Source organism: Uranotaenia lowii, chromosome 3 (genome assembly GCF_029784155.1).
Source record: "Uranotaenia lowii strain MFRU-FL chromosome 3, ASM2978415v1, whole genome shotgun sequence".
In the NCBI taxonomy this organism is placed as follows: Eukaryota; Metazoa; Arthropoda; class Insecta; order Diptera; family Culicidae; genus Uranotaenia; species Uranotaenia lowii.
The window spans coordinates 128,346,646-128,361,889 of record NC_073693.1 but is presented as its reverse complement, the minus strand read 5'-3'; the positions used below and the strand labels follow the sequence as shown (position 1 = coordinate 128,361,889).

Sequence of the window (15,244 nt, the reverse complement as noted above, 5' to 3'; positions counted from 1 at the left end):
ACACCTAACCAATAGGATAAATAGTCAGATGTAAAGTAGTCAAGCTGTAAGCTCTATAATTAAGTTGATTTCATCGAGTTTAATTCGCTGCTAGAAGCTACGGCAGGAAATGCTCATCGTGCCTCGATCAATGGTGCTCTATACGCCCCGAGTAAAAAAGTTAAAGTATAAACGCGTTTTAAAATTGATTATAGTGAAAAATCAAAAATTTAATGATGGGTAAAACTGAGGAACAATGTGTACATCATGTTGCAGTGCTTATTTTATAGATAAAGAAGATTTAACGATCATAACCCCAGCACCCAAAAGTCCCACAAAAACAGGTCCAAAAAATCTTACTCCGCCTATGAAGTACGTTCTATCACAGATTCTATACAGCTCAAAATTTAAGTTCTTATTGATACATTCAACCCAAGCAACCAAAAGTCGCGTTTTTACTTAAAGATGGAAGTCCGAAGTTCATATTTGGCTGAAAAAAATGTTTTACGGGAGCTTCAGGTGACTCTTGTCACGTAAAAGTTACTCAGGAACTTCCATCGCCCTTTGGAAGGTTGAATTATCGGTAACGGAACTTCTAAGCGCTTTAAATGCAACTTCTTTCAAGAAGGTCGATAACGTTCGCTCTACACTTTCTAACGCACCTTTAACATACTTCTAGGTGTTTCAAAGAACCTTTATGGGAATTCTAAGCGACATGTCAAATATGTCTGTCAATTTCTTGTCATGGTATTTGTTTTGTTTATATCAACACTGATATTTACAAATTTCAACGTTAAGATAATCGAATAAATTTTTGATGATGAGAATTTTTGTTATTATTTATTAAATGTACTGAAAGTCCTTTAAACGAATAAGGTACAATCTAATGACCAACCCATTCAATCATCTCAAATGACACTAAGTTTAAATACTAATTATTACAGTGGCAATGTACTATTGCTGGATTGGTCGAGAGGCTGGTGAGTTTCATTGCAACCTAGAGAGCAGCGGTTCAATTCTCTAGGCGTAAGTAGCTTTTGTTGTAATCTTCTTCTTCTTCTCCTTTCTGTTCGGAGCTGGGTGCTCCTATTGGAGGGCTACCCAAGCAACCAAAAGTTCGGATAACATTCCTCTATCAGGTTTGATCAGCTTAATCGAGTATGCATGCCAAGAAGCTGGATAGCATTCTCTTCAGCCACCTAAAAGAACTTCAAAATAGCTTCAAGAACTTAATATTTTTAGCATTCTCTTCAAACAGTAACGAGAGCTGATTAAGTTTCTATGAAACCTTTTTAAGGGAATTTTGGTTGCTTGGGAAGTTCCGAAACAAGTCTCAGCTTCCAGAAAATCGTAAAATGACCAAAACTTTCTCTCTCTTTCTCAATCGCACCCTTGGCATCGGTTCATATCACTTTTTTTTGATTATTTACTAAATTCAGTACATGGTGCCACGCACCGGATTTCAAACTAGACAAATTTCGGTTTTCCGAGATTTGTTCAATTTGTTGCTTAATTCTCTCTTCCCTCCGGAATGGTCACTCAAGTATCAAATTACTTATTGGAAAAAAAAAACTTGCTCGGCTTGGGGAACGAACCCCAGACCTACGTGGTGAGAATCGAATACGCTACCACGCCTGGATATTGTCCTAACTGAATCTAAAAGTCGAAGTGGTGATATGATTTTGTAGCATACCTGCAGGCGTTTTCGCCCAAGCAGACAGCCAGCCAGCCAGAAAGAAAGCACCTCAACGAACTTTTTGTGACCAAGTAAATCCCGTTTTGAGCACTTTTGTGCCCTTTATGTAACTTAAGTCTCATAAAACGTACACATAAATCACTTTTGCAACCTTCAAGTACATTAATGAATACATATAGTTCACTCATGCGAATTGAGCAAAATAAGTCACATACAACGTTCTTATTAATCACTTTGGCAACTTTCAAGTTCATTAATGAGCACATAAAGTTCACTAAAGGGAATTGGGCAATTGATTCTCTTTGTCAGCCAATATGTATCTTTCAAAGACTTCATTCACGTAAATATGCGACTTTTGGTTTCTTGGGCAAGTTATTATTTTTATCCGAAATCCATGTAAAAGTGTGTTTTATCATCGCGATGTACTGTTAAGCTATTAAATTGACGTTTTTGGCAAGTTTCAAATTAGAACTTGCAAGAAACGTCAATTAAATAGAAACATAAAATCCATGTTAGAACCGAGCTAACTATGCGCCTGGATGATATGCAATACCAGAACAAAAATTTAGGGTTCGTCAATGTATTTTGTTTAACCCGAGGTTTCACCTATCCGAAATGGTTCCTCCTCCGACTATCTCGGGTAAGCGGGGTTCTACTGTACATCCTTTTGGATACCATCCGGACGCAAAGCTTGATAAATATATGGATCTTGTGTCAACCTGACGGCTGTGATAACGCTGGAGCTCAGAAAACTAGAGTTCGAATAAGCGGGGTTCAACTGTTTAAAGTTTCTCTTGACTTTTTTGATAAATGATCTCAACGTATTCTTTTTATTGTTGCAGGATATTGTAACCCATGTCTAGATCATCACTTTTTGAAGAGAACAGGAAAAAGAAAGGAACTTGTAGGCGAAGATCGATAGCTTTTAGGAAAAGGTATATTTCGAGCAAGTAATCAATGTCTATCGCAGCTAATACCTACATCTCTCACTGGGGCCCATAGTGGTTTTCCTCGGGCCCGAAGGTAGTCAATTAAATTCGCTCTAGCGCCAGGTGGACCTCACATGACCAAACGATATGCTCGATGTCGAGTCTTTTCTGGTCGCACTCCGAATTTTAAACGCCAAAATGTATGCTACATATCAGCGATAACTCTTCCTGTCGAAATCATCAGTGACTTCGCCTTGCAGTTGCATACTTCTAGGCATTTCAGATTCGGAATTCCTAAAATCAGATCCTTGACTTCCATTTGTTAAAAGTGCTGAACGTTACAATTTGTTTTTTAATGTAAACAATCTGCGAACAAAATTTATTCGTACACCTTCGAATGACACTTCGACGGTTCCGGAAGAACATTGTTAAGCGGATTTATCTTGAAAATAGCGTTAATGAAAACAATCTTAATGAAATCAATGAATTTTCCAAAAAAAATGTTTTCGTTACATTTTACCTCTGAAAGCTAGCAACACTGCGTTCTCTGTCGCTATCTCTCCTTTCTCGGCCAATATAAACAAAGCTGATAATGATAAAGCCAAAATTGCCGAGATTTAGTAGTGGTGCATTCCGGAAACAACCGCGTCTTTTTAATTTAGTCAATATCAAAGTTTTAGGATCAATTTCAGTGATACCGAACCGCAAAATCATGAACCAACGAAAGGAAATACCCATGAACCATCTGTTCGACGGCAGTGATCTGAACGTGTACGATCAGCAGGTCGCTAACCTGTCGGCCGGTGCGCCAGGGCCGAATCTGTTGAGCGAATGCTGCTCCGTGATGCGCAAAGCCACCGAACATCGAATGGTAAGTACAGTATAGATTCGTTTTATTGCAATCCATCAAATTCATTACTGATTACATTCTTATCAATCAGAATTTGAACAAATTCCCAATGAAACTCTAAATTTTCCAACAATTTCCAACTACGATGCCTTAAAGATTTGTTATCTACATCAGCATGATAAAATGCATGTGATCAAGCAATGAGAACATTTCAGAGCAAAGATGAAATTATCGCAATAGGTTTAGTATTGGTGTAACTGATACGTCACAGTTCACAAAATGATTGATGTGCGAGTTGGCTTTCAAGAAATTAAATGAGATTTTTCATAGTTGGTAAGGTTATTTATATTTATATTTTTTTTCCTTGGATTTTCATCCTTTCGGATGATTTATCCCTTATATATTTATATTCTTTCATTCGATACTATTTTTATCCGAAAAAGCAAAAAATGTTAGACCAGAAGTCAACTTTACCTACTTAATCATACACATAAATGATAAGTCAAAAAACCAGTATATTGAATAATGCAAAACGGCGTTGTTTAACGTCTGTATCGATATCGCTTGAAATGGAACCAAAGCTGAAATATGTTGTTATGAAACTGGCAACGGAATCCCCGTTTGTAACTGAACTCCCACTCTCGGTTGACGATTTTAAACGCAATATCCTCGTACGGTGGTCCAGCGTGGAAGCGTAAAGTCGCAAAGTCCGGATTGTCGGCACAGGGCGTTAGGAAGTACTGTGGCGTAGTGTTTTTGTTGATCAAATCCGGATAGAAAATGTTGAACTTGTAACCCTGAACGATTTTCGGCGGGGGATTGTCCATATCGTAGTGAGTCTGATTGTATTTGTTCCATTCAAAACCAGTGTGAACTCGATTGAAGTAGCGTGGCTTTCTGGGTCGATATTTATCAGACCACAGGTAGACTTGCGAATCGACACGTGATTCAACGGAAAATTCCGCCTCGTCGTTATTCATGCCCCGTTTTGCTTCCTTGCGAAGAATGATTTCTTCCTTCGAGAAAGTATCGTCATCGCAGTTAATGCCAAGAACCTTTTGCCGAAGCAAATCGAGTACTTCTTCGTCCTTCTCTTCGGAGACGATTTCAACTCCGGGTTCTAAATCTTTATCCGAAATATATTTTGGCTCGTAACTTCCCTTCTTATAGAGTTCGAAACATTCATTCAAGACTTCATCTTCGAAATTTTCCTCTTCCTGGACCTGTTCGGCACCAGATTGACTGCTACTGTCCCTGGAAGTTTCATCAATCGGTTCCATCTTTGTGCTACCAGATGGCCCAGCGCCACTTGGCCCTGCCTCTGGATCAAAATCTTCCTCCTTCTTAACGCTCATTTCCTGTTCCTTTTTCAGTAGCTCCAACTTGCTGCGCAAATTTTCCTGATGGCGATCCCGCAACCTCGCCCTGGCCATGTGAGCCTTCAATTGAGACAGCAAACTCTCCCAATAGCCAATGTCCAATCCATCCTGTTGGCTGTTAATTTTTTCTTCGATCTTTCTCTTCAGTTCTTCCAGCTGGGACGAACTTTTTCCCTTGAAAATTTGCGTAACATCTTTCGCTACACTCTGATGAATTCCCTCCCGTCGACCCGTTGCCATCCGCTGCTTTTCTGCCTCAATTTTCTTGAGTTTTTGCAACTCGGCTTCCACGATAATGGTTAAATCACTCCAGTAGTCCGCATTTTGACATTTTTCCAAGTCGTTGTACACCTGCAAGTTAACCGGAAAAGGTGAATATTCGAACGATCTAAAATTAAAATCCCTCGTTAAACTTACATTAATATCCGCCAGCAAATCCTCCAGATCGTCCAAGGCCAACCCGTTCAAATAATGGTACGGTTCGTGCATCTGCATTTCGATCGATTCCTCCAGGTTCTGTTCGGAAATATACTGCGCAAGCAAATCGATGGGCTTAGCTCGCCCATCCTGTATCCGGATCTTGCTCCGTAGCTTCGCCTGTTCCAGATGGAACTTTTCCTCCTGCCTTTGCCATTCCTCGAACTGGGCCACCTCCTTGGAGCGCTGCATCAGGTACATATCGTCCTCTCGTTGTTGCCGCTGATGTTCCCGTTCCATCCGACGTTTCTTGAGCTTTTCCAGCTCGATAACATTTTCCTGCTGCTTTTTTCGATTCAGCAATTCCAGCTCTTTCCTAGATAGATTTTTCAGACCTTGCTTCTCCAACTTCTTGTTCCACATAAACGGGGTGGACTTGTGTTCCGAATCGTCCCACATGGTGGTGGACGGCCTTTTTCCTTCAATAAAAAATTAATATTTTAGAATTATCACCAAAAAATCGAAATTCTTGTGAAAATGCTAAAATTTTAAACGTTTAGAAAGTAAACAAAAACAGCGAGATGACGTTTCCGATGCTGTCAGTAATTGTGGTAGTTGAAAATTTCACTACCAGAGTGCGCGTTGCCGTGCTGTCAGTTTTGAAATGAAGCTCAGATGCCGCCACTGGCAGCTGCACCACAGAAAACAAAAATGGTAAAATTTACCGAGAAGCAGAGGTGCACGGAAAATAAAAAAAAAAGGTAAAATTTACCTTTTTGCGAGGTGAATTTTTTCCACCCCTCTTTCGAGGTAAATTTTACCTTTTTTTCATTCACCTAGCAAAAAGGTAAATTTTACCTTTTTTCAATTCACCTAGCAAAAAGGTAGATTTTACCATTTTCTCATTCACCTAGCAAAATAGTAAATAATACCGTTTTCCCATTCACTGATTTAAAAGGTAAATGCTTGTTTGTTTGATTGGTTTCTTCAATAATAATTAATTTAAAAAAACACAATTCATGAAAAAATTGGTATTTATTTGAAACAAATAGGGAGTTACCTAATATTTATTTTTGAAATATATCACCGTGTTCTTTGAAAATTGTTGAGGCAAGTCCTTTGTTCGCCAAGCTTGTCAGGTCCGGCTTGTCCGGAATAATATCTGAAGGCTGACGGGAATACAACACGAAGCTCTGTGGGCCGATCTGAAACAAAAGCAAAGTATTATGAAGAGAACCAGCACAACTAAATGAAATCTAAGAAAACACTTACCATTTTGTTCCGATTTTCACATTTTGTGCACGAAGCAGAACTTGTTCCTCAACGGCAAAACAGCTTAACCTCAATAAACGGATTTGTCAAATAGTTACTTTTTTTCAAGATGATTTGTACCGTTTTGTTGAGCTCAATCCAGGTCAACTTCACCTCGCTACGAGGTAAGTTTTACCTTATTTGGATTTACCTTTCTTTCTAGGTGAATTATACTTTTTGATTCAGCTCAATTCAGGTGAACTTCACCTCGCTACGAGGTGAAATTTACCTTTTTTGGATTCACATTTTTTCTCGGTGAATTGTACCTTTTTTCATTCTTCGTTTCAGGTATATTTTACCTCGCTGTGAGGTGAGTTTCACCTCGAATAGGTAGAAGTTACCTTTTTGGCTTTTGCGAGCATTCACCTTTGCTGTCTCGGTAAATTTTACCTTTTTATTATTTTCCGTGTGATTTTTTTTTCACCCATCTTTCTCGGTAACTTTTAACTTACTTCATGAACCTAGCACGAAGGTGAATTTATTCTTTTTTAATCTGCTCAATTAAGATAAACTTCATCATGATACGAGGTAAGCTTTACTTTTTTTTATTTACCGTTTCTTTTCAACCTTTTTTGTCAGCACATTCAGGTGAACTTTACCTCGTTGTGAGGTGTGTTTAACCTCGACGAGGTAGAAGTTACCTTTTAAGGTATTTATCTTTTTTTCGTGTAGCAAAATGGTAAACTGCTCGGAAAAAAGGTAAAATTTACCGAGAAGCGAGGTAATTTTTTTCCACCCATTTTTTCTCGGTAAATTTTACCTTTTTTTCATTCACCTAGCAAAAAGGTAAATTTTACCTTTTTCGCATTCACATAGAAAAATAGCAAATGACACCGTTTTTCCCATTCACTGATCCAAAAGGTAAACGCTAGTTGGTTTGGTTGGTTTCTTCAATAAAAATAAAAATAAAATTTATTCAAAAATTGGTATTTATTTGAAATAAATAGGAACTTTTAGGGGAGATAAGGGCATAACGAGCACCTGGGGCATAATAAGCACTACTACTATCTACAAAAGTACGAAGTTTCTTAAATAAATTTTCAGAAGGATTTGTTTCATACCTCCTATAGTATAAATTTTCAAAAAATATGGAATATCTTTATCATCTTTTCAGAGATATTTAAAAAAAACCAGCTAGGTTCTCAAGTGACGAACATATTATAATTTTTGAGCACCAAGAAATACCTATGCTCTTTTGATTTTCAAATCATCTTGATGTATAATGTACGCACTGCAACATGATGTATACACATTGTTTCTCAATTTTCACCATCATAAAAATTTTGATTTTTCACTTTTTGTTGGCTCGGGGCACTATTAATCGGGGCACAATGAGCGTTTTCTGCCGTATAATCTAGCAGCGAATTCAAATCGATGTAGTTAACTGAATAATAGAGCTGCAGCTTCGCTAGTTTACATCTGACGATGTGGTCTATTGGTAAGGTTTCGGAGAAGTAATCAAAAGACTAAAGCTCGGTTTCTGTTCGAGGTGATTTTTTTTCCATTCATGATCGATTTTTTTATTGTTATATTATACGGCTAGTAGCATCATCCGACAAATATTTATTTTTGAAATGTATCACCGTGTTTAAAAAAAATATTGAGGTAAGTCCTTCCTTCGCCAGGCTCGTGGCATAATTCGGCTTCGTATTCTTCCGCGCCATAATGGCTTCTAAATCCTCCTGCACTGTGTTAACAGTTTCATGCCCTTCTCCGTTCGACTAATCCGGTCAGGTCTGGCTTTTCCGGAATGATATCTGCAGGATGACGTGGAATACATCTCGAAGCTGGGCCGATCGGAAACAAAAGCAAAGTATTATGACGAGAACCAGCACAACTAAATGATATCTTACCATTCAGTTCCGATCTTCACATATTGGGTATACGATGCAAAACTTCCTTCCTGAACGACAAAACAGCTTAACCGATAAATAAACGGACTCTGCAAATAGTTACTTTTTTAGAGATTAATTGTACCGTTTTGTTTAGCTCAATCCAGGTCAACTTCACCTCGCTAGATTTACCTTTTTTGGATTCACCTTTTTTCGGTGAATTGTACCTTTTTTCCAACCTCGCTGTGAGGTGAGTCACCTCGAAGAAGTAGAAGTTACCGTTTTGGCTTTCACGAGCGTTCACTTGGTAAATTTTACCTTTTTATTATTTTCCATGTGTAGCAAAATAGTAAACTGTTAACGGAAAATGATAAAAAGATAAAATTTACCGAGGTAGCAAGGTGAACGCTCGTGAAAACCAAAAATGTAACTTCTACCACAGAGCGCAGATTTTGAAGGCTGCAGCTGCTGATTGTTTGCTATGATTTGGCCTTCTGGTGGAAAAAGTCAAATTGGATTAGGATGCGCAGATTTTTAAGCCAGCTTCTGCAAATTGTTTGTTTTGATTTGGCCTCCTGTGGAAAAAGGCGGAATTGGCTTGGGGAGCGCAGATTTTTAAGGTTGCTGCTATGATTGTTTGTTTTGATTGGGCCTTCCGGTGAAAAAAGACGGATTCGCTGAGGAAGCGCAGATTTTTAAGGTTGCTGCTGCTGTTTATTAGTTTTGATTTGGCCTTCCGGTGGAAAATAGACAGATTGGCTTAGAAAGCGCAGACTTTCAAGGCTGCTGCTGCTGTTTTTTTATTGTCCTCCCGGTAGAAAAAGACAAAATGGGGACAGTGGGGATGATGGATATTTAATCGATACTGTGCACTATTTTTTCAAACTTTCGATGCACAATGTTAGATTCACTTGTAATCTAATCGGATGATGATAAGCTGAGAAAAGTACTTATTTCTCATTAAATGAGAGTAAATTTCCATTTAATTAAGTTTTACAACTTTTGTTACCCAGAATATTTATTAATCTATAAATGATCGGTACTACACCGGTCATGAATAATGTTCTTGTTGTTTAAATATGTGTCTTAATCTATGTTCACTTGACACTTTAATCCATTTGCTCGTAAACACCATTATTTGTGATCGTACCTGAGCATAAGATCAACTCTCTCTCGCAACATAGCGAACATCGCGGAGAGAGTTCACATAATAGTTTAGGTTAGCCATTTTAGAAAGTAGAATAGATTGTAGCGTTGAATACTACACACGGATTTTTCACTTCGCTAATAAAATAGTAATTAGTCAAATCAAGCGACTGTTCACCTGGAGTTCCTGTGTTGGTGGATGCCGCCGACTAGAGACGGAAAGAAATTCCCCGAAATCCGACCCCCCCCCCCCCCCCCATCGGCCGTGCCGAACAATAATAATAAATATTATTGCACAGAAAGATATAACTCAATAAGAGTTTTTTTTAATATGGCGACCGTCAAAAATTTGTTGGATAAGTTTCTTTGAGATAGTACGTCATTTTTTTTAATGTTATTTTAGAGTACTGTGTGGTTTGTGTGTTTCTTCCTTCTTTTCAGAACTTTGAACTTCAAAACAATTCTTATCTCTTCCAATATGGTCCCACTATTGGAACGAACGAGTTTCGACAAACGTTGGCCGAGTTTCTTTCAAGGGGATATCGAGAAGATGTAAACAAGTAATGTTAAACAAAACAAAAAAGAAATATTATCATTTTATTAAGAAAAGTGTCCTCTTTGCAGATCCGATCTTGTCATGACTTCGGGTGCGACCCATGGTCTGCACCTGATCCTCTCGACGCTGATCGATTTGGGCGGCGTTATCTTTGTTGATGAAGTCACCTACATGATTGCGCTGGAAGCTTTCCGCCAGTTCGAATCGATGAAGATTGTGCCAGGTGGGTTTTTTATTCCTACGTTATATGGATGTTAGATAACCAATCAGTTTTCTAATCTGGAGTTTTATTTGATTGGATTGTTTTATTTGGCGCCTTATTATAAGAGCAAATAAATTGTTTTAACTTTGTTTTATCAATGGTTTACAATCCAAGTGTTCTACCTAAATTTACAGTTCCTTGGAATGCCGATGGACCTAATCTGGTTGCCCTTGAACGACTAGTCGATCAGCATAAATTCCGCCCGTCCGGAAGTAAATTATTTTGGGGCGTCTACTACACCATTCCCACCTTCCACAATCCGACCGGAATTTTGTTTACCGAAGGCAAGTCTGATTTCTTATCAATCCGGCTATGCATAAACTAATTATCTCGGCTATTATTGTTCGCCAACTTTTCCCCTCGATTTTCGCCACAACAAGTAGAAACCAACCGAAACCTGATAAGATTGGCCCGATCCAGCGATATGCTGATAGCGTGCGACGATGTCTACAATCTGTTGAGCTATCACCAGCAGCAGCTCGATGGAAACAGGCGCAGCCATCAGCCTCCGAAACGGCTTTACGCCTACGATATCGCGGACATGATAGCCGCAGACAATTGGCGCGGAAACGTTATCTCCAACGGGTCGTTCTCGAAAATTATGTCTCCAGGGCTGCGCCTCGGCTGGATGGAGTGTCCCCCCAGATGCATTGAGGTGTTCAGGAACTGGTAAGTCCTATAAGGTATAATGAACCTTTAATCTTGGGTCGTTATTTGGGGTTATGAACAGGCTTATTAATAAAAGATAATTAATAATTCCTATATACGGTCAAAATTTGGTCAATATCAACTTGACGTATTTCTTTCAATTTTGCATTTAAAAAACCTGAACAGTTGCTCCTATTTTGATTTTGGAATTCACTCTTCAGTTGTCAAAATGCCGTCCAAGGAAGAAGAGCAGCGTATTAAAATTTTGCTCGCGCATCGCGAAAATCCAAGCTACTCGCACGCAAAGCTGGCAGAATCGCTCAAAGTTGCCAAATCAACCGTTACAAATGTAATTAAAATGTTTAGGGAACGTTTTTCGACAGCCAGGAAGTCTGGATCGGGGGGAAATCGAAAACCGGAAGCCGCTGAGGCGACAAAGAGAGTTGCCGGTAGTTTCAAGCGAAACCCTAACCTCTCTCTCTCTACGAGATGCCGCAAATAAGCTGATGGTATCGTCTACAGTCCTGCATCGAGTAAAAAAAACGAGCCAGACTATCAACTTACAAGATGGTAGTGACTCCAAATCGCGATGATAAACAAAATACGACGGCCAAAGCGCGATCCCGGAGGCTGTACACGACGATGCTGACGAAGTTTGACTGCGTGGTAATGGACGACGAAACCTACGTCAAAGCCGACTACAAGCAGCTTCCAGTACAGGAGTTTTATACGGCAAAAGGAAGGGGAAAGGTAGCAGATATTTTCGTAAAAGAGTGTTTGAATAAACGCCTGCTGCCTTTCCTGAAGAAACACGGTTCTTCCTTACTTTTTGGCCTGATTTGGCATCTTGCCATTACGGTAAAAAGGCCATGGAGTGGTACGCCGCCAACAACGTGCAGGTGGTTCCCAAGGACAAGAACCCTACCAACACGCCAGAGCTCTGCCAATTGAGAAATACTGGGCTTTTGTCAAGCGGAACCTAAAGAAGACCGAAAAAACTGGTAAGGACGAGCAGCAGTTCAAGGCAAACTGGCTTTCTGCGGCGAAGAAGGTGGACAAGGTGGCTGTACAAAATCTGATGGCAGGGGTTAAGCGTAAGGCCCGGCAATTCGGATTTGGAAAAGCGGAAGCCTAACTGAATATTTTTCCTGAATTTTATACTAATTAAACTTGAAAAAGAAATTTAATTTGATTTTTTAAATAAACGATTTCACCGATTTACACGCGGTTTCCCTTGACCAAATTTTGACCGTATCACCCTTTATATGTAAGCGGAAGTCTCTATCCCCTCATTCATTATCAAACCACAGATAACATACCTTTTTTACACTCAACTTTTTTTTTCTCAAAAATTCACAGAAATTTAGTTTTATAGAACATTTGGAGAACTTTTTTATGGACCTTTGGAAGAACTTTTGTTCCAGGAAAAACTTTCTCGTTCAGGATTTTTTTTAATAATTGCACAACCAAAGATGCTAAAGAACATGCAACAGCGGGTCTTGATATAACATTTGTATACCACAGCCCACAGCACTTATCTATTTTTATTCTAATAAAATGTTAGAAATGATTACAAAACGACGATAACATAGTTTTTAACGTCTTAAGATGTAGCTTAATCAAACTAGGTTTTCAAGGTTTCGGAATCTCACAGAAAATTCAGAAATCTAAAGGGTGTCCACGATGAAATTTCCACACTATGAAATTGCACTAACTTTTTAACCGTTGGGTAGAATTTAATGAAAATTTGGGTGGATTTAGTTCATAGTGCATTGTTCACACCTTGCAAGTTTTAAAGTCCTGTGATCAAAACTCGCGGAAATGGAGTCGAAAGAACAGCTCATGCGTGATAAAATCTTGCGCATCATCACGAGAACAAGGATCTCTCGCATCGTTCCATCGCTAAAACGTTGGGAATCGCGAATATTCCACGGTGTCGTGAGTGATTAAGCGGTTCGAGGATCGGGAGCCCAGAAGTGAAGGAAAAAGTATTCCGTACAACACCAAACATCACAACCGCGTAGTTGGGGTCTTCAACCGAAACTCGAACGCCTCCGTTCGGGATGTGTCTTAGAAGCTGCACCTAAGCCGAAGTTTTGTCCAGAAGACTAAAACTAGGCTTCGAACGTTCAAGGAACAGAAGGTCCCTAATCGCGACGAAAAGCAGAACAAGTCTGCAAAAACCCGTGCCAGGAAGTTGTACCTCAACATGCTGACGAAAGTTGAATGCTGCATCATGGACGACGAAACATATGTGAAGGCCGACTTCAAACAGATCCCCGGCAACCTGTTTTCCACGGCCAAGGATAAGTTCAGCGTTTCGGAGCATGTCCGCAGTCAAAAGATGTCCAAATTTTCGAATAAATTCTCGGTTTGGCAAGTCATCTGCACGTGCGGGAAGAGGAGTGCACTTTTCGTGACCCAGGACACGATGAACGGACAGGTCTACATGAAAGAGTGCCTCCAGAAGCAGCTGCTTCCTCTTCTGAAGGCCCCCAACGTCCCAACAATCTTCTGGCTGGATTTGACCTCATGCCACTACTCCAAGGACGTGCTGAAGTGGTATGTGGACAATAAAGTCAATTTCGTGCCGGAAATGTTCAACCCTCCCAATACTCCGGAGCTCCGCCCCATCGAGAAGTTCTGGGCGATTTTGAAGAAGTACCTTCTTAAACGACCTAAGGTAGTGAAGACAGTCGAGGAACTTAAGAAAGTGTGGGTTCACTTGCAAAAAACGGTTGATTCACAGGTTGTGCAGCATCTTATGGCCGGGGTTAAGGCCAAGGTGCGGGTATTTGCGTATGGACTGTAAATAAAATACAAGTAAAATGGTAAAATGATGTTTTATAGTTATTTTTCAATCCCTGAAAATTTGATGCCAATCGGATGAAAACTCGAATTTTGCGAAACAATTTTGTGTGCGGCAATTTCATCGTGGACACCCTTTACATAACATAAATTTTTTTTTATCTGCGTATAAACGTTTTTAAAGAGTTTATCTATTTCCTAAAATTTCAGTGGCATTCTCAAGAGTGGCGGTGGGGCGAATAACTTCACCGGAGGACTAATAACGAGCGCGATCCAGTTGGGTCTTGCCGAGCAGCTTCTAAGCCAATACAGCGAGAAGTACGCTGAACGTCTCCGGGCAGTTTGCGAAACACTTGATGCTCATCTTCCCGAGGGATGTTCCTACGTGAAACCCACCGGAGGTTACTTCATTTGGGTTCGTTTTCCAGACCACGTGGATTGCACCGACTTCAATGGGTATTGCATGAACAAGTACCAAGTGACGGCGATTGCGGGCTCCAGATTTTCTTCTACAGGTTCTCATCGAAACTGCCTTAGGCTAACGTTTTCTTTCCACGACGCTGATTTTTTGAGGAAAAGTGTTGAGAAGTTGTGCCAAGCAGCCAAGAACTATTTGATTGAGAACCCATAGTAAGGAAAAAGAACTTTATCTGCTCATAAAAAAATCTGTTGCAATAAAATACGATTTTACTCATCACTGTTCGAAGGTCTTTTTCTAATGAAAGAATTCCACTGGAGAGTACGTTAAAATTTTATGTTTTTATTTCTAAAAAATGTTTGTCGGCAACTAAACGAAAGTTCTAACTCTATAGAATAGACTACATTTTTAAAAACTATTCGACAAATGCAAACGTAAGATTTTCTCAGGCAATGTTCCGGGTGACACGCCGGAAGTAGTTCTGCATCTGCTTCATCCGCTTGTCCTGCATCCTCACGATACGGTCCATCTGACGTTCGTGCCGACAGAGCCCACAGAATTGACTCGAAACAATGTGCAACGGCGTCCGATAGTAGATGTTGGGGTTTTGATTGCGAGCGTTCTTACGGTGGGCCCACTTGTGCAGGGCCACCTCGGTAAACAGGATCAAGATGATGGCCAGCTTCGGAAAAATGAAAAGCGGCGGAATCAACAGCAACAGGTAGCTCGTTTTGTTGTATCCCAAAATAATTTCCTGAGGAAAAAAAAAGGCAAATATTAACGAATGCTGGTATCTTGGCAGAAAGTTAATTCCAAGCGATAAGAGATAAAGTATGTGTCAAAGAGATAATGAATGGTACACACTTGTTAGCACATCCCGAATAGAACAGAACCATGGTATCACATTCATTATCCAATGAATTTAATTGTGACCATGTACTTCATGGTTAAAAGTACATCCGAGCGTGAATAATTTAAGAAATTCTAACATTCCAAGTTTATCGTGTATGGAT

At 39.7% G+C, this 15,244-nt stretch overlaps 3 protein-coding genes across 3 annotated transcripts in view; 1 reads left to right on the top strand and 2 right to left on the bottom strand.

Moving 5' to 3' along the window:
* Window positions 1-3,175: 3,175 nt before the first annotated feature.
* On the top strand, window positions 3,176-14,515 carry LOC129752622 (uncharacterized). The gene is made up of 6 exons (XM_055748397.1): window positions 3,176-3,475; window positions 9,981-10,099; window positions 10,164-10,318; window positions 10,492-10,641; window positions 10,741-11,026; window positions 14,024-14,515. Exons 1-6 carry the CDS (start codon window positions 3,197-3,199, stop codon window positions 14,442-14,444), a joined length of 1,410 nt encoding a protein of 469 aa, XP_055604372.1. The 5' UTR covers window positions 3,176-3,196; the 3' UTR covers window positions 14,445-14,515.
* On the bottom strand, window positions 3,853-5,832 carry LOC129752621 (splicing factor Cactin). Its single transcript, XM_055748396.1, has 2 exons — window positions 5,251-5,832; window positions 3,853-5,184 (listed from the first exon to the last, which is right to left on the bottom strand). The coding sequence occupies exons 1-2, from the start codon at window positions 5,707-5,709 to the stop codon at window positions 3,997-3,999; spliced, it is 1,647 nt and encodes a 548-aa protein (XP_055604371.1). The 5' UTR covers window positions 5,710-5,832; the 3' UTR covers window positions 3,853-3,996.
* LOC129752623 (uncharacterized) overlaps window positions 14,033-15,244 on the bottom strand; it is a 32,062-nt gene continuing 30,850 nt past the window's right edge. Inside the window, exon 3 of the mRNA XM_055748398.1 lies at window positions 14,033-14,985. Within this exon, the coding sequence (XP_055604373.1) occupies window positions 14,677-14,985 (309 nt within the window). The 3' untranslated portion in view covers window positions 14,033-14,676. The remainder of the gene's footprint in view (window positions 14,986-15,244) is intronic.

Excerpts from the sequence above, each read along its gene's own strand:
- LOC129752622 (XM_055748397.1), top strand. The coding sequence starts at position 3,197 with ATGATAAAGCCAAAATTGCCGAGATTTAGTAGTGGTGCATTCCGGAAA. Across the intron at positions 3,476-9,980 it reads AAGCCACCGAACATCGAATG|AACTTTGAACTTCAAAACAA; the intron begins GTAAGTACAGTA and ends CCTTCTTTTCAG. Across the intron at positions 10,319-10,491 it reads ATCGATGAAGATTGTGCCAG|TTCCTTGGAATGCCGATGGA; the intron begins GTGGGTTTTTTA and ends CTAAATTTACAG.
- LOC129752621 (XM_055748396.1), bottom strand. The coding sequence starts at position 5,709 with ATGTGGGACGATTCGGAACACAAGTCCACCCCGTTTATGTGGAACAAG. Across the intron at positions 5,185-5,250 it reads ATTTGCTGGCGGATATTAAT|GTGTACAACGACTTGGAAAA; the intron begins GTAAGTTTAACG and ends GTTAACTTGCAG.